The sequence below is a fragment of the Amphiura filiformis genome, chromosome 3, assembly GCF_039555335.1.
Source record: "Amphiura filiformis chromosome 3, Afil_fr2py, whole genome shotgun sequence".
In the NCBI taxonomy this organism is placed as follows: Eukaryota; Metazoa; Echinodermata; class Ophiuroidea; order Amphilepidida; family Amphiuridae; genus Amphiura; species Amphiura filiformis.
In genome coordinates this window covers 30,253,845-30,273,589 of record NC_092630.1, presented here as the reverse complement: position 1 = coordinate 30,273,589, position 19,745 = coordinate 30,253,845, and the positions used below count along the sequence as shown (strand labels likewise).

General features: G+C 35.5%; 1 protein-coding gene across 1 annotated transcript in view; it reads right to left on the bottom strand.

Annotated features, from left to right (window-relative positions):
* The window catches only part of LOC140148340 (tubulin tyrosine ligase 3-like), a 37,179-nt gene extending 17,843 nt beyond the window's left edge, over positions 1–19,336 (bottom strand). Inside the window, 10 exon segments of the mRNA XM_072170255.1 lie at positions 5,316–5,522; positions 7,134–7,248; positions 8,013–8,141; positions 8,836–8,915; positions 12,210–12,372; positions 13,182–13,369; positions 14,636–14,740; positions 15,432–15,657; positions 16,481–16,561; positions 18,740–19,336. Of these exon segments, the coding sequence (XP_072026356.1) occupies positions 5,316–5,522; positions 7,134–7,248; positions 8,013–8,141; positions 8,836–8,915; positions 12,210–12,372; positions 13,182–13,369; positions 14,636–14,740; positions 15,432–15,657; positions 16,481–16,561; positions 18,740–19,120 (1,675 nt within the window). The 5' untranslated portion in view covers positions 19,121–19,336.
* Between the last annotated feature and the right edge of the window lie 409 nt (positions 19,337–19,745).

Below are 19,745 nucleotides of genomic sequence, written 5' to 3'. Positions count from 1 at the left end.
AGCTCAACTTACCGTACTTTTCCTAACCAGACAGTCCATGCCAAAATTGTTACTACACCTTTACATTTCATCGAATCTCTTTTTGATGTCTGTCATTTTGAACATCACACTTGAAAGATGTATGCTATGTAGAAACTTTATTTTGCAATTTCATAATTTGCATATTATTAGCATATTTACAAGAAAAAACATGAAAATCAATAAATACCTATATTTTTCACAATTTCAATATTTTATTAGAAATTAAGCATCTAGGCCGTTTGTTATGACTTGATGAATGAAGTTGTTAAAGCAGATTTTGATACTTTTGCTTATTTTTCCTTTTTTGCCCCAAAATGTGTAAAAATCCATTTTTTTTGGGTGACCTATATTTTCTTTGAATATTTATCAAATTTCTTAATTTAGGTATAATACAGTGCAGAAAAAGATGTCAAAAAAATCTGTTAAAACTGATTTCCAATAAATTGTTCCATTTTCCATTTTGGGTTAAATACTCAATTTTCATGCGCTGGATATTTGAAACATAAAATGAAAACATGTCCATTGCACTTTTTCCTCGAGATGTACTATAATATCAAGGTTACGGATATATTTTAATCCCTTTTATCTTCACTGATCCATCAGATACCTATTGTTATGAATGATCAATGAAAAGGTTCAGAACTGGGCTACTAATTGTCTGTCAAATATCTATAGTTATTTTCATGACTGTGTCAACTCAAAAATCATGCAAGGTCGAATGTAGGAAAAGTATGATCAGTTGAGCTGTATTCTCATATCTTTCGAGACATTTGCTGGATCTATATAGTTTTTGCCCATTTCTTCCCCATATCTTTTTTGCAAGTATAGTTGGGATGTGTGCTTTAATAATATGGGGTAGGCGTAATTTAAACATTATCTTACTCTTATATGCATCTTTTTGCAATGTAACAATCTTATGTTATTTTAATTTATTTTAGCCTAGCTAGTATGTGTATATTGGTAAAAATATTATGGCTTTTATGTATATTTTAAAGTATACATGTTTGATGTTTTCTGTGTTGTATTTTAAGGGGTTGGTCACCCACCTTTGCACAGTATTTTTGTCGGACCTGAGAGCACATCAGACATACCAAATTGCATTTTGAATACGAGGAATGTCCTTCTGATATAAAATAATTTTGATTTTTTTAAATTCGCGATACAATAAAAATTTTAGGGTAAATTATGCATATTGAATTGTTTTTATTTTTTGACATATTACAGTTAATTTAATAAATCTAATGATGTGTATTTTAAAGTGTATGTAGCTGGGATGAAAAGCCACCACTAATCAATTAATTAATGTTAATTGAAAAATTTGACCTTTCATAGTGAAGATATAGATATTTCCCCAAAAGACCTTAGGTGTTTTGGTGAAAAAATCTATATCTTCAATCTGAAAAAAGTCAAATTTTCATATGGACGACTTTTCATTCCAGCTACATACACTTTAAGTACATATCACTAGATTTATACAATTTACTTTTGAGATCTGTTAAATTTCAAAAATATCAATTTTTAATCATTTGCCATAAAATGTTTGATGTTTTCTGTGTTGTATTTTAAGGGGTTGGTCACCCACCTTTGCACAGTATTATTTGATATCAGACATATCGAATTGCATTTTGAATACGAGGAATGTCCTTCTGATATAAAATAATTTTGATTTTTTAAATTCAGCGATACAATAAAAATTTTAGGGTAAATTATGCATATTGAATTGTTTTTATTTTTTGACATATTACAGTTAATTTAATAAATCTAATGATGTGTACTTAAAGTGTATGTAGCTGGGATGAAAAGCCGACCACTAATCAATTAATTAATGTTAATTGAAAAATTTGACCTTTCATAGTGAAGATATAGATATTTCCCCAAAAGACCTTAGGTGTTTTGGTGAAAAAATCTATATCTTCAATCTGAAAAGTCAAATTTTCATATGGACGACTTTTCATTCCAGCTACATACACTTTAAGTACATATCACTAGATTTATACAATTTACTTTTGAGATCTGTTAAATTTCAAAAATATCAATTTTTAATCATTTGCCATAAAATTTGTATTATATCGCAAATTTCAATATATGTCTGATGTGCTCTCAGGTCCACAAAAAAATATGTGAAAACGTCGCTATTTGAACCCTTATGACTTATAAAAATATCGACATCTCACTATTAAACCCTAATTATGGCAACACCCATGTGGATTGGAACAACACTGACCATTTATACAACTGATCAAATTTAATATGAAAGTAAATTTCATTTTAATAAACTCTCCTTGTGAAGGTGAATTTTCATTTTCGCATCATTTAACTTTAGGTGAGACTTGTGTTAAATTTCGAAAAAATAGGAAAATATCTGGCAACACTGTATAAACATATGTTTTCCCTTAATTAATGTTAATTGAAAAATTTGACCTTTCATAGTGAAGATATAGATATTTCCCAAAAGACCTTAGGTGTTTTGGTGAAAAATCTATATCTTCAATACTGAAAAGTCAAATTTTCATATGGACGACTTTTCATTCCAGCTACATACACTTTAAGTACATATGTATCATTTCAACATGGTGAAGTTGATGTTTCACTTCCACATATTTTTTAAGGAATGCATACCATGGTATTTTGGTATTTTTAAAACTTGTAAAAAGTTCAAAATAACCACATCTCGCTATTCAACCCTAATTATGGCAACACCCATGTGGTTTGGAACAACACTGACCATTTATACAACTGATCAAATTTAATATGAAAGTAAATTTCTTTCTAATAAACTTTCATTTTCAACCTAAGGTGAAACTAGTGCTGAAAAAAAAAAAAATAGGAAAATATCTGGCAACACTGTATAAACAGATGTTTTTCCCCAAGCTCAAATGTAAATTTTTCATAAGACCGATGTATCATCTCAGCATGATGAGGTCGATGTTTCATTTTCACATCTTTATTTTAGGAATGTATGCCATTGTATTTTGGCATTTTAAAGACTGAAAAATAGCTGAAAAAGCTGAAAAAAAGCTGAAAAAAAGCTCAACATATGTTGAATTTTGAATTATGTGATAATATCTGGCAATACTGTATAGAAGGAAATATTTTCCGAACTCAAATTTAAAATTTAAATTCACATACTAAGTGTTCTTAGGTTAATTTTTAACCTTAATATTATGTTCATTCAATAATTTTAAAGGTGTGTACTATTTTTAAGACTTGTAAAAAGCTGGAAATATCTAAATATTGTCATATTAAACGCCAGCTATGGCAACACCCATATGGCTTAGAATAACACTGACCATCCCAGATGATCAAATTGAATATGAAATTAACTTTCTTTCTAAAAAGATATGTTCCATATGAAGGTGAAGTTTCATTTTCATATCTTTTAACTTAGGGCTAGAGACTTGTGTTGAATTTTGAAAAAATAGGAAAATATCTGGCAACACTGTATAAACTGATGTTTTACCTCCCCCTCCCCGATCAAAATAACTTTTTCATAAGGCCAATGTATCATCTCAACATGACGAGGTCGATGTTTCTTTCTTTATTATAGAAATGCATTTTGGTATTTTTATAACTTTTAATAAGTTGAAAATATCCACAAATCACAATAAAACCCCAATTATGGCAACACCCATGTGGTTTAGAACAACACTGACCATTATAACTGATCAAATTTGATATGAATAAAAACTCTCTTTCTAATAAATGTTCCTTGAAAGGATGATGTTTCATTTTCACATCATTTAACTTAAGGTGAGATTTGTTTTGAATTTCGTAAAATAGGAAAATGTCTGGCAACACTGTATATACAGATGTGTTTTCCCCAAGCTCAAATGTAACTTTTCATAAGACCAATGTATCATCTCAACATGCTGTGGTCGATGTTGAAATCGGAGCACTACCATATGGTTTATGAGCTATACAAAGTTGGTATATTTTCATACTTTGAAAAAATTGAAAAACACCCCTCTTTCAAATAAATGGTATAACCCACCCTGACATCTGGTGATTATTTTTATACTTTCAATGCGGCATCTAAGGTTCGACCTATTCATACCTTACAAAGAAAACAGTATATATATATTGTGTATATTAGTAACACTGGCTTCAAAACTTGACAAATTGACTGCTGAAAAATGCAAAAATTGTGAAAATAGGCCTAAAATGAAAATTTGGCTGTTACCATGGCAACGGGGATATTTTTCCCAAATTTATTTCATGTGTGCTTGTTTCAGGTCAAGGTCCATCAAATATGAAAGTTTAAAGGAAATCCATTTTTTGACCGTGGCAAACATTTAACAAAAATTCTCCAAAATAACAGATAATGCCTCTTAAGTTTTGATAATTTGCCATATATTTGTATTAAATCTTGAATTTCAAAAATCAAAATTATTTGATATCAGAAGGACATTTCTTGTATTCAGAATGCAATTTGTTGTGTCTGATGTGCTCTCAGGCCCCACAAAAAATACTGTGCAAATGTGGGTAACCGACCCTTTAACTCTGCAGCAATCAGTCACAACACACAGTGTCAACAGCGTCTAAATAAATACTTTTTCCCTGAAATGAATCACGTCCTAATACTCCGTTGGTGAGCGACGGGCGATTGGTATTTCACTAATAAGAGACCTCGCCTTTCCGAACGCAAGAAAAGGAGTCCTATCTGATTGGCTAGAAACCGATCGCTAGATCGCTCAGTGACGAGTGTACAAACTCATGTATTCAATTCCATTTAAATCAATATTCTATTATTAACGCAGATAAAGAAAGTTTTATAGCTATTCACTGTGCTGTATTGTATTATAGATTTCTGATTTAATATTCTATAGCCAGTGTACAGCACTGTGGTCTTAGCTGAATGGGCTTTCATTTCGTTCTTTTCATAAATAATATTCTCAAACAGTTTAATATATCACAATTTTGACACACGATTAATTTTTTACTCTGAAAATGCAGTAAAATATGTCTACACCAAACAGCAATCCCCGCTTATTAGTGTATTGTATTTCCAGTTAGTGTATTGGAAACAAATCCTGCATTTTACCTGACAACAAATCAAATTTTCTTGTAATAGCAACACCATGTGGGGTACTGAGCATGCACAGATTGCATAAACGTGTATGAATGGAAACGCTGCGGTATTTCATATCGTGTAATTGATATGCTTAGCCTGAGTCGATCGGCCTATCTCAAACAAAATCACCATGTGTAGCTTTTGAAGAAAGAGTGGACTCGCCATACTATCAAAGCAATTTTTGACACAAAGATATAGGATGATGACGCTGTGCAACACTTACTAGGAGTACTTGTAGTAGACTTTGGCTTAGGTGAATTTGTTGTCGATGTTGGTCTAGGTGGGTTCTCTTCACTAGCAGCACCGCCTTCATTATCAGCCGTATCATCATTATCATCTTCATTGTCGTCCATAGGGATATCTAATTCACCATTATGTCTCTGGACAACCCATTTCATGATGCTGCATGCAGCCGTTAACCTATAATCATCTGCAATGTTAACAAAGCATGAGGCGTGGATTGGAAATAAATGATGTAAGCCAAAGAAATTATGATTTAACCCCATGAGAACTACCTGCCGATTGGCCAAAAAAAAGTTTTCATTATCAATTGGACGAATCAGCAACATTGTTAGAATGATTTCACCACACAAAAAAATTGGGGTGAATTATTTACAAAGCTCCATTCTGATTGGTGATTAAAGTGAAGATATCATGTAATTAGCCAATCAGCAGCAATGTTAGACCGGCAGGGGGTTAAATGACTTCATATGAGGCTTGGGCAAACTGACATCTAAAAAATTAAGTGAGGGAAAAAGTCAAGGCTCAGCTGGGATTGAACCCCAGGCCTCACAGTTACCGGTCCATGGGTAATTGTGGTGGAGATTGAAAACCTGGCCTAATAGTGTTCAATCCTCACTGAGTCAAATTTTAAACAATAAAAATTTTTCCCTCTTTAGCCAGTTCTCAAGTTCAGTCTGATACATTCCAATATAACATGAAAATGCCACTGTGTTATCATCTGCTTCAGCATGGTCAAATCATGGTGAAACATAGAGTTGGAATTCCTTTCTTTCTTACTTTTTGTTAATTACATGTTCACTTGCCAGTGTTATACTATTCAAACATAGCTCTTTTAAACACACAAACAATCAAAAACACTTCTTCATCTAGTGTGTTAGTGTTTCTGTAGAATCATCAAATTTTTGTCTGTTTTTCTCACCTAATTGATTTTTCCCTTGTATGCTTTTTATTACTATTCTAATTTCTTTTCATTCTATGCTTGTCACTTTCTTTTGCTGTCTTTCTCGTTTAATCTCTTGCAGTGCTAGTTACTAGTGCTACTTGTTTTTACCTAGTAAAAGGGATTTTTTATGCTCCCGAAACGTCGGTTGTTTTGTCTTTTTTAACCCTAAATTTTGGATGTTGTTGTACATATTAAACAGTTTTTAACATCAAATTTGTGATTTTTTTGTGTCCGTCCGTCCGTGCGCTATCGCGTAATTCACATTCGCGTGCTCGCAGTGCGCTATCGCTGAGTATCAACAGGATTGTGCGCGAAGTACAGTGTGCGCATCGGAAAGCATTACAGTGTGACTAACAGGTGCATCTCATCGGACCAATAGGCCTATTTTCAACACATAATTATTTCAATACGGAACACGTGCATAGGCCTTATTTCAGCAGAACATGACTATTTCCGGGGTCCTCCAGAATGGTTAACCTAAAAATAATCAGTTATGGTAAGTTACTTTAATAACGGCCTATATCCACGTCCAGATACTAATTTCGGGTCTTCCAATGTGGTAGCAGGACAGGGCTTGGAAGAGGAGAATGATGGGTTTCCAGATTATGGGTAGGCACACTAAACAAACAGAGTTGATTAAATTGTATCAAGTTGGGTCTTGATCATTGAGAGACACATTTCATAGTAGTTTAAAAGGTCAGGGCAGGTATATGGGTAACAGGTGTTGGGTAATTAGAAATAGGCCTATCACGAGAACCGCCTGACCCGAGAACCGCAAAATCTAGTTCTATATAGTGATGCCAATAGCCTACTATAAGTTGAATTCAATTAATTACCAGCCATTCTTCTACTTACCTACAAACGCATTTTTCTCCTCTTCTGAACAAATTTTGTAACAACGTGGAAAGAAACTGTCCGGGTCCACAGTTCCAAACCTCGCAAGACTTCTTAAATGCGTACATAAGCCAACCTATACATAGAAATTAAATCAAATTATTGTTAGAATAAAAAAAATACTAATTTAAATTCACTTTCTTATTTCATCTTGAGAGTCCATGCCCATGCAACTGATTTCATCTGAATGGGGAAACCCGTAAGGGCTATTTATTTCTTCACCATCAGTAACACATGCTGATTACTTCTTATTCTTCTGTAAGTCTCAAAACAATTTCTAAAGTTGATGGATTCACACAGGGGATACCTGAACAGAATTGTTCATGTCTCACCCCCTTTTTCAACCAAATCAACAGTAATAACTCTTGTAGTAAGAGATCAACATTTAACCACAAATTGCCTCAGGCAAAACTCACTTCCTGGGAACTAAATACCACACAAGGTCCTTTTTATGTAACTCATTGACCCATCTGTGTCATAAACTGCCTCTAGCTATAATGACAGCCTGGTTATCTGGTCACCTCACTAACCTCAGGAGGGAATTCAAGATGTGTTCAATTCTCTTCAGGCAGTGAAACCCAATGAACTGTTTGGCTAGTTAGGATTTGGTTAGTTAAATTCAAAATCAATAGAGGCACAACATTTTAACTAGCCCGAGGGACAACATTTAACTTGCTTGAGGGACTAATATTTAACTAGCTTGGGCGACCAACATTTACTAGCCTAAATAGGATGCCCTCTATTGAGTTTGAAACTAACTAGCCAAATAACAAATCCTGTTCACACAGAAGCACACCATAATTATTTCTTTCTTTTTAAATCAGATAAGCACAAACCTACCTTAGTTGTGAAAGCACTATTTTTAGGGAAGTGATTAATATAGGTATCCTTTTTCAAGAATTTGTAGTCTATACCACTAGCTTTGACTGTCCAGATGAAGGAGGGAGAATGGTTGCGTACTATTCTTGACTGTAAGAGAGGAACAAAAGAAACATCAATAAGTTTTTAATTAATAATATGTGATGTCCAAATAGCATGCATGTATTTTATGACCATGTGGAGTTCAGACACAAAGAGTTGCAAGGTATTGCTGCGTTTCTTGAGATATATGTCAAAAAAGTGTTCAACTTTTATTTCCTATTACCAAAGTACCACACAAAATACATAACTACCACTGTAATATTTGTGATATTCCCTCTACGATGCCCGAAGCTGTTTTTGTGAAAAGGTTTTACTTTGTCCACAATACTGGCATGAGAATGATCATTCATGAAAAAACCTGAAGTGTTTGTAAAAAGCTTGAAAAAGTGTGTGAAATTGGGCTAAAAAGGCCAAAAACGGGCTGAAATTAAAAGAAAGTGCAGAAATTTGGACAACAAAAAAGCCTGAATTCAGGTTTAAACTTGAAAATTCCCATGCCTGAAAATAGTGAAAAAGTTATACAAAAGGGCAATTGATTTGAGTTTAACTCACCAAACAATAAAAAACATACACCGCTGATATTGCTTATTATTGATATGCTTATTTAAATGTGTTTGACACACAACATATTAATTAACAAACTGTCACAAATTAATGATGTACGCATGTTCATATAAAAACTATACATTCAGTGTATATATTTAGCAGAAACTGAAAACGTAATAAATCTCTTTCCACTTACCATGATACCATAAACACTATCGGAAGCATCCAAACCAGTATCGTCTTCTACATCACTGCCGCCATGGCAACCGTTGTCATCTGAAAGCAAAATAAAAAAGGGTAGGAATTCAAGAATGTTTATCATGATAATAAGCTGCCATTATTTGGTAAGTATCTTCCAAATTAGTAAACTTAATTAGTGTACTCAATCATGACAGGTAAACAAGATACACTTAATCAGTCTGGGCTTAGGGACTGTTCACAAACACTTGTAGCAGGGGGGGTGTGATGCAAAATGGGGACCCCTGAATCCCTCAGAAGGGGAGGGGGCTTTTAAAAAAAATCACCAACCTTAATTTTTCTTGTAGAGTTTATGCTATTTTCTATGAGGTGACGTAAATTTTTCACGGCCAAAAGGGGGCCCTGAATTTTTTTTTCTTTATGCATCAGGCCCCCCTTTACAAGTGTTTGTGAATGGTCCCTTAATAAAATGTATCAGTAGGCATGTTCAGGTGGTAACAGAATTCTTGAGGATTGGGGAAGTCAGGAGAATCATGATTCCCAAGTCAATCTCTGACTGCCTGTCCACATGGTGCTCCATTGAAGAGTGGAATCCTTGAGTTTGCGATGCCTGATAATGAAAGTGTTTGCATTACAACCAGAGGCTGGCTGTGAATCTCTAGTGGCGTGCCAAAGTAAACCACATGAAATAATTATAATTAAACCAAGGTCAAAGATTACGCCCAGCACATGGCAGCAGCACTCAAGAATTACTTCAGGAATCAGGATCATTTGGTGATATCGTGAAATCCTCTAAATTTCATGTGGATACATTTGGGGACAAAAAGCAGGATTTCCCCTAAGCTTTTCTCGAGAATTGTGTTGCTTTTAAGCATAAAGACCGCCATGTGGATATGCCTAATAATGATCCCAGAGAAACAGCCTTGAATAAACATCATGAACACAATTTGTAACTGTTATTAATATTATTATTGATTGCAACTGAAAGAAACACATTCATTGATTTTTACTTTCTGAAAGTACATTGTGATCAACTATGACCAACTACAGTAATGCCAGCACACAATACATTCATGATTGCATTCATCAATTAATCAATTAACAATCAATAATGTTATTAGCTTCAACAAACGGTTATATGATTATGAAAGCAGATATACAAGTTACTTAAAATAGAAAAATAAAAGGGGCACACTAAAAATTTGCAATACATGTCTGAATGCAGTTAAGGTGGTACTACACCCCCTGATAAATTCTGTGACTAATTTTGCATTTTTCTCAAAAATGTAAAGTTACACACTGGTAACAAAAGTTATGTATATTATAGGGGCAAGGAATCCAATTACTTCACTGAAATTTCAGTGATTCAAGACAAGTGGTTCATTATATATGTTAAGAAATTAGGTACATTCTAGCGGTACCTCTTTTATTATCATAAATTAACGTACCGCTTGTCTTGAGTCACTGAAATTCCAGTGTAGTAACTGGATTCCTTGCCCCTATAATATACATAACTTTTGTTACCAGTGTGTTTATATTATTTTTTGAGAAAAATGCAAAAATAGTCACAAATTTATCAAGGGGTTTAGTACCACCTTAATACATGGAAAATGTTGTATTTATATCCCAATAAGAAAATGTAAATGTTGATACAGAAATGGGAATTCTTAAAAATGTTCCTACATATTTGGAGTGAAATCTCAATCTGCAATCTATAGTACAAGTTTCTGAACCATGATATATGATGAAATCATGTTTTTGGCTTTGATTGAAACTGCTGCAAAAAAAAAAATCTTGATTCACTGGTTAACCATTTCCAAATGGCCTACAAGTTTCTGAAAAGTAAAAACCAATATATGCATGTGCCCTTGAAATAACTGAAGACACCGAAGTGCGCTGATGCCACAAAGGTAGTAACTTCTGAAAAGTAAAAAGCAATATGCATGTACAATTGTACATGCACAATCCACCCTTGAAATATAACTTGAAATAAGGCCCCAAATTGCGTTGATGCCCAAGACTCGGGCTGATGCCATGTACAGCATTGCATTGGTGCTATTTAAGGTACGTAGCTATTTATAGGAGACACACCTGTTTTCAAGCCATTCAATAGCATGTAATCAAAGTACATTGCCTGAGTGAAATTGTCAAACTGCCTTTGATTGACTGTCCTTTCAATGTCTTATTCAAGGATTGCATATGATAGCTTCATCACCAGTCTTACATCACTTGGATAGATTCCAGAATGTGTCATGACCTTTGAATGTGTTGGATTATTGGATACAAAACTCATACCCACATCTTAAGGTTAACTTTACGGGGGTACTAGTACACCCCTGCCCAATTTTGTGCCTATTTTTGCATTTTTCTCAAAAATTTTAGCGCGTTAGTGACAATTAAGATTAATATTATAGGGGCAAGGACTACAACTACTGTACTGAAAATTCAGTAACTCAAGGCAAGTAGTTATTGATTTATTGATCAAATATTGGTTTTCCCTCATTTTTGACTGTAACTCCACAACTGTTGTCTGTGCTGAAATAAAATTTCCAGTGCAGTAGTTGTAGTTCTTGTCCCTATAATATACATATCTTAATTGTCACCAATATGCTATAATTTTTGAGAAAAATGCAAAATTAGCACAAAATTTGCCAGGGGTGTAGTACCACCTTAAGGCTATGACTGTTGAATGTCATTTACTCCCGGGGGTGCCACTCATATACCATTGCATGTTGTCATCACTGACCAGACACTTTTATTTTTCACCCAAAACACTGACATGCCCAAGGGCTGAAAGGTAACCCTTACCACTGACCTGCTATGAAAAAAGGATACCCAAATCACTGACCACAGCCATGGTGCAAACAAAGGTACCCATATCACTGACCTTACACAGTATCTGTACCTTGTACAAAATTAAGTAGTCTCTACGCCCGTCTCTCGCAGCCCGCTTCGGCAGCATGCACAAACATCACCGAGTTTTAATCATGGTACAAGACCGGGCACAAGACTAATATATTACACTTACAGACCCGAAGTAAGAAGTTGTTTACAATCAGGAGCGAAAACAGCGGCTGACGTCAAATGCTGGACTTTGATTTTTCATGAACCCAAAACGCCGACATATCTATTGTAAAAAGGTACCCTTTTTCCAGAAAACACCAAAATTGAGACCCTTTTTCGCGTCCCGCTGGGCGTAGCCTATGCTTAAAAAAGATACCCTTTTACCGCGAAATTTTGGTCGGTGATGACTTCATTGACGGTTCAACTGGCACCCCCGGGCATTTACTGAACTGTGCCACTGACAATGAGGTCTACCCTTTGGTCACATAGTGCATATTTCTGTTCGCAGTAATCAAAATAATAACTTACCATCTGGATCACCGCCATCATCATCAGAATCATCATCGCTATCATTCTTTTTCTTAAATTTATGTGGGGCCATTGCCCGATACTGTTTTTCAACCCAATCTCTCCTACGAAGACATTGTCTCACTACCGGATATGGACCTTGGATCATAAAAACTTTATTTTTCTGGGAAAAAAAGAAAGAAAAAAAATCATATATAACTTTGTTCCATATATTTTCATGTTTGAAAGAACAGGCATATTTCTCTCTACTTTTACTATAAACACAATCAGTAGCCACTCCTTCCAGGTCCATAACTCACCCACAAGCTGCCCAAAACTGATAACAATACTGGTAAAAAGAATTTGGGCAGTGCAGGTAATAATTTTCAAGTTTTCCCCACCAAGTCTTGCCATTGTTATTTCAATAATTAACCCTAACCGTACCAAACATCAAAAAACCTCAATTCAATTCTTTCCTTCCCCCTTGCCAAAAAGCAACTGGGTGTTAGGGTTAAGATATGTAAACAAAATTATACTCATGAGAGCTAGTTCCAATATACAAAGTTCAAAGCAAGTCCTAGTTTTGACTTGGTAATAACACAGGTGAACTTTATACTGAACTAAGACTCACTTCTCAAAGTGGATCCTGTTATACTTATAGTGTGTCTCGTCTCAAGTTGTGAGTAACTCGCAGTGGCAGATTCGAATCAGTGCGTTTACGCGGTTGCCTCACCAGCATATGGATAAAACGCCCTCCTACGCATGTGTATACGCCATGCGGGAAAAGGTTAGTGGGCAGGATTCGAATCTGCCACTGCAAAATCCAACATGGCGTTACTCTAAACATGAGACGTGACAGACAAGACAATAGACATGTTGATAATGTGCACCCTTGCCTGAAACTACAAATTACAATACTTAAATTGTTATTGTCAAAAGCACAGTCACAAAAGATTTTGTGCTCTTAAGTAACCCTGTGATTCATTTTCTTACTTTAATAGCTTTCTCAGCAATAAGCTTTGCCACCCTCAGTCTTTCTCCAGTAGGGGGTCCAGAACCCTGTCCAGCCATAACCCTAGCTTTGGTACGCGGAGAAAGCGGTTCAGGAGATTTACTTCTGAGATGTGTGCCGGCAGAGGGTCCTGGTGTGTCAGAATCATTGCCGCTGTCATTGGAGCCAGCTAACGGAGAATAAAATCATGAGAAACACCATAATTATACTTTCATATAAAATGTCAGGCCAACTAAAAAAAGCCTCTCAAAGCTTACGACGATTTAAAATAAGGAAATGGTCTCATACATTACGTTTTGTTACCTGGAGAGATTTGATCATGTCTCACCTCTTTTTTCAACCAAATCGACGGTAATAACTCTTGTAGTGAGGGATCAACATTTAACCACAAATTGCCTCTGGCGAAGCTCACTGCCTGGGATCCAAATACCACACAAGGTCATTTTATGTAACTCATTGACCCATTTGTGTTATATACTGCCTCTAGCTATAATGACATCCTTGTGATCTGGTCAACTCATTGACAGATACAAACCTCAGGAGGGAATTCAATTTTTGATCAATTCTCTCCAGGTAGTGAAACGTAATGAAATTTGAAGTACTGATCACATAATTCTTCCAACAAATGCTTTTAAAACATAAAATTAAGTTGCTGATAGTCCGAATAAGCAGTCCCAGAACTAAATATTAATTTCTGACATGATCGTGTTCTGGGTCTGAACTGTTTCCATATGAAATCTTGATGGCAAATTGAACAAAAGAAGCACATTCTACTTGACAGCTTTTTAATCCCTATTCATGTTACGTGAATCACGCTAGATTGTGGACCATCCTTCTGATACTTGAGTGTTTGGACAAGCAGAACAGTCTTTTGTCTACCTCTCTGTTTGCAAACACACAAGGAGGTCATCCTCGCCGAATAGGAAAGACAGCGTAATATTTAGTACGGCCCTAAGTTGCCGATATTTTTGTATTTATACAAAAATGAAGGGAAATTAAATTGTTTAATTTCCCCAAGACAAATGCATTTCACTGACAAATTTCAGTGTGGTCAGGTTTAGCATATCGTCACTGGGCGGGAAAAACCTCATATGTACTTTTGGCCCTTGAACATGGATAAAGCCTTGTAGGTGTAGACTTTATATTGAAGAGGTTGCTTCATCCATGTTCAAGGGCCAAAATTACATGCATAAAACATCTCATATTTACTTCTGGCCCTCAAACATGGATAAAGCCTTGTAGGTGTAGACATTATATTGAATGGTTTGCTTCATCCATGTTCAGGGGCAAAAAGTACATATGAAGTTTTTCCCGCCCAGTGACGATATATCATTGATGCCACATCTCTCATTATATTGATAGATTAAAATCAGAGCAACATAAATATAATAAGCAGTTATTAAAGTTGATCAATATTTGAAACCAATATTATTACCTTCAGCTGGGTGTGTGTAGCTGCGTTTATGTAATCGTGGGGATCTGTCTTTGACATCTTTCTTCTGTCTGCTCACCAGTAGACTGTTTCCTGGAGCATATGGAGCTGTAGAAAAACATTTTTAAGTTACTTTAACATGTATATGGCATATCTGGGTGGCCTGTGGGTGGGGGCAAACCCCCATTAACACAGAGGTTAGTGTAGCCTACATTTTAAGCTAGCATCATTAATTACACTACAGGCAGTTAAGATCCCACCCTCTTTAGAATACCCAATGCATATCTCAGTTAGTTCAGGGTAAAGGTAGATACTAGCAATCGCAGTATGTGTTCAAAAATTGCTAATGATCACAGGCTGGCAGCATTTTCACAATTGCTTGTAGCGATATCAGATCAAGTGTCAAAGTTGCCTTGAAGTTAACTGGCTTGCGACTTGATGCTCAGGCATGCTTCATGTGGCAACCGATTAGATATCGGCAGTCACTCTGCCGATCAGCAATGGAAGTCCAAAGTGATGTCATAAAAACGCTACGCTCCTAGCGATTGCTTCTTATGATTTAATGGCCCTTAAGAATTTCAATGCACATGTGAGATAATCAAATTTGATTCTTGCAAACGAATTATAAATTGTAATCATTTGGAATCAGATGTAAATGTTGATAATTTTACAATAATCAAAGCTGATTCATGTTTTCATAATAGAGAATTGATTTATGCAATGTACATATATTCTAAAATACTGGATTTGACATGTAGTTCATTATTATGCAAGCAGAGATAAATTGTGTGGCACTTACTTAATGTTTCACTAATTCGTTGGAGATTGATTGAGGACTGCATCGGAGGCATCGTCCTGCCCCCTCTGAGCGGATTAAGCTGGGAATCCAGCAAGGAAGTTGATCCAGAATGATGGAAGTCATGGATGCTATCGGTGGTATTTAAAGGTGAATGACTGGACGATCGTCTTCTGCTTGTTAGATTTGGTGTTGACGTGGGCGTACCCCAGGCTGAGTTATCAGAATTCTGTACAACAACAAACAAGAACATACATGTACAAGTATGATAATCAATTGTCAACAACAACAAATAAAGTAACAAAACCGTGCCTGTAAGTTCTTGGCTGCCTTGGAGAGACACAATTTACAATGTCAATTCAAGAATTTATCAAATTACAATTTTGTGGATGGATATGATGACACATGATGTATGTATTTTTAGTAGCTTTTAGAAATTTAAAAATCATATAATTTGAAAACTGAACGGTCCAATTTTGGACATTCAATGGCATAGATCAGATTGTCACAGGGGTTTAATTTTGGTATAAATCGGTGAATCACTTCTTGTTTACAAGAAGATTGTATAATTTTAAACTTCCAGGAATCAAAATGCATTCTTTTTATCATTTTATGTTTACAAAATGGATCATTGAATAAATATATGTGATGCGATCAAGCAAAATCAGTCGGAACTCGGAAATATTGATTTTGAGATATATAGCCAATAGCCATACAAAGGAAATATTTCCTTTTGTTTGCCTTTGTTTTGGAAGCTCTTTAGTTGCTCATATCTTTGGAACTGAATGTTCAATTTCAATGGTGTTTTCTGCAAAATCCAGATTTGTAAATGCTTATAAATTTACTATCCTATAAGAAACTGAAAATTTAATATTTCCGAGTTCCAACTGATTTTGCTTGATCGCATCACGAATATATTTGGTTGAAAATTGTTTGATTAAAAATTTAGGCTCTAAACCATTTGAACTGAGCCTTGTGAAACTAAGTCTGTACATGGGGAATTCAGAATATATTAAAAAAATAATTGAAATTGTTCAACAATTTTATCTTACCTCTTTGTCTTTAGTTTTCTTGTTTTTTGTTATTGTTGTTACAGGTGAAAGTCTTCCTTTTAGTTGCTTGCTTTGTTCCAACTGTAATAACAACAAAATACAATTTTGAATTTACATACATGTTAATATAACATGTACCAACAAGAAAATACAAAACCATCTATATTTTATTTTACAAAATCTGATGATTCTGATCTCTATCCTCGGATCGCAATCACCAGCATGCATCAAAACAGTAACCACCCTGACTTTGAGCAATTATGCCGCCAGCATACTTTCCTGCCGCTTGCCGCTGCGGCAGGGCGTTTCCACCAATGATAAGCCTTGATTGTGTCCGTTTGTCTGCAATGCGTGTGCGCCACGCCGCTCAGCGGCAAGCGGCAGGGTAGTATGAAACCAGCTTAACTGAAACTATGCAATTCTATAAATTGTAGCAGTCACATCTGTTTCTCTATGATTTTCACTGACTGTTCTGCATATATATATGATATATGTGACCCCTCGGCACAACTGAGCCCTGAAGTCGCCAATCATCATTTTTGAGATATTCAACCAAAATATTCTGCTTGAAATTAGCTTTAAAATGATGTATATCATGTCTATAGTACTTGGCATTTAAGTAGTGAAAAATCAATAAAACAGTCAATAAATCCTTTGTTTCCTATTGTTTATTGTTAAGTTCGATGGAGCATATCTCAATAGTGGCACTGGCGACATCCGGGCTCAGTTGTGCCGAGGGGTCACATATAGTGATGTAAACAGGGAACAAGGGCCAAGATGTTTTTGATACTTTTGGGCTATATGCAAATAATGCAACCAAATTGATGACATTGAACAATGAACATTGGTCATAAATTAGATATAATTTTAAGAAAAAATAAATGTATTTTCAATGTTGACAAGTGGTGTTTTAAACTTCAATGCAACACTCAATAAATAAATTCCCACAAACATTCGCAGTTATTAAGGCCAAATTGGTCAAGCTGGGAGATTCCATGTTTGTTGATAGAAAGACAGCTTAGGCTAATAGAAATTGGCACTCCATTCGTGGTGGATAATCATGATAAATAAAGTTTAAAACATGTAGGCCTATATCCGGCACTAGAGTGATTCTTTGTTGGATTATTTTATTTGATCCTATTAACCTTTTTCCTTTTCTCACAAGTCTGAAACATCGAGTCGTAGTACCGTCCATTCGAACTTGGATGTAAGCTTAATGAGCGAGTTTAGGCCTACAAGCTACATGTTGACGCAAATTCAAGAACGGTAGAAAACTTGGAAGTATGACTATAATATCCCGGGACTATATCTGCCTCTGTATTTTGCAAACTAAAACAAGAATAGGGCCTACTCTATTAAATAAATACGAAAATGAGAGTAGGCCTATGACTGAATTAATTTATAAAAAATGCCAAGTCCCAGACACTGAAACTGATATCGTAAAAGTCACACCGGCGCTTGCACAAAGTTTATGAATGAATCAATGCCGTACAATGGTTTTTTTATTTATACTCATCACATGTATAACGCCATGGTCGGGGCGCGTATGTAGGGCTATTTGCATGCTTGTCATGGGTAAAAATCCTGGCGTTTGCGGGCCGAATGTGGCAACCCAAAATTTACGGTCGACCTGGGAGAAACCGATTTACAATAACTTAGGTGGTCTATCGGTAATGCGATACGCTATTTTTGGTCGACCTGGGATTTTTTCTCCCAGCTTGACCCAAAATCAAGTTATTAAGGGCGTGCTACACCCCTCGATAAATTTGTGTCTATTTTTGCATTTTCTCGAAAACTAATAACACACTGGTAACAAAAGTTATGTATATTATAGGAACGAATCCAATTACTATACTGGAATTTCAGTGACCAAAGACAAGCGGTTCGTTATTTATGATAAGAAATAAGGTACCGCTAGGATGTACCTCATTTCCTATCATATATTAAATATAGGCCTACTGAACCGCTTGTCTTGAGTCACTGATGAAATTTCAGTGTAGTAATTGGATTCCTTGCCCCAACAATATACATAACTTTTGTTACCAGTGTGTTATTATTTTTTTGAGAAAATACAAAAATAGTCATAATTTACCACTGGGGTGTAGTACCACCCCTTAACAGAACCAAAATTCTTGTTGACAAAAGTTTGCAAACAAATTCACAAAACATTTATATGTTGTCAACTTCTGAGTTGACTTTTAAAAATATTTAGTCTTTTATTTATTATCATGATCATGTTTGTATTTAATTTAAGCTTACCAATTTCTTCTGTTTTTCAAGATGCATTTCTTGTCTTGCCATGAAAGTTGTCCCCAATCCCTCAGCAATTTTCAGGCTAGCTGTGCTCATTTGAGGCCTGAAAGTAAACTCTGAACTCTGTCGCGTTTCTGACCTGGAGCTGGGACGCTGCTGCGACAAATTCTGATCTCGACGATCTTGTACCAATTTCAAGCTAGTGTCATTTAATTTTGGGCTAAATGTAAGTTCTGAATCAAATTCGAATTGTTGTGGTGATTTTGGCGAGCGTACTTGGAGGCCACGGGAAGAAGAACGTGATTGCGGGCGAGAAACTGGTGGTGGTATCGCTGATGCCGCACGACGAACCCCAGTAATTGCAGGTTCCTCTTGCATGTGCAGCATTCCTTTTCGGCTGAAACAGGCCGACAAGGCTCTCGAGTTCCCTCTCCGTTATTTGATCTACACATTCTACATTTTGAAACGTCCGTTTTGATGAGTAGCTGAATTTTTAAAATGTTTTAATTGGGTTGTTATTCTGTTACCATTTCGCAGGTGCCTGTCTTGTCTGTCTGTGTTGGCTTCGCTTTGCTTGCTTTCAATCAAATCTCCATGGACGCATACATCCCATCAATAAATGTAAACAAATCAACTTTAGTATAGTTTCATCACCTGGTTATAGACGCTATGTATTTTAACGAACGCAAAGTGTGTGCAAGCTAGTACGACTGACAACACGGTATTATAATAATGTATCAATACAGGGTAGAGGTTATATTAGATAGAGAGCGCTTTAGCGCAAATGAAAAGAAAAGGCAGCTGGTGACAGTTGCGTGAGAGAATAAAGAGAGATAGAGAAAGAAGAGAGAAACATAAAGGGTTAAAAGCTGTTAAACAAAAATACCACCCCCTAAAATTACAATACATAACCTGACATACATTTGAAAACTTTGAAAACCTGAATAAATGAGACATTTTTCTATCCTCCCAAAGTTCTCCCTTCTCAAAATTATTTTTCTTTGGTCAAAAA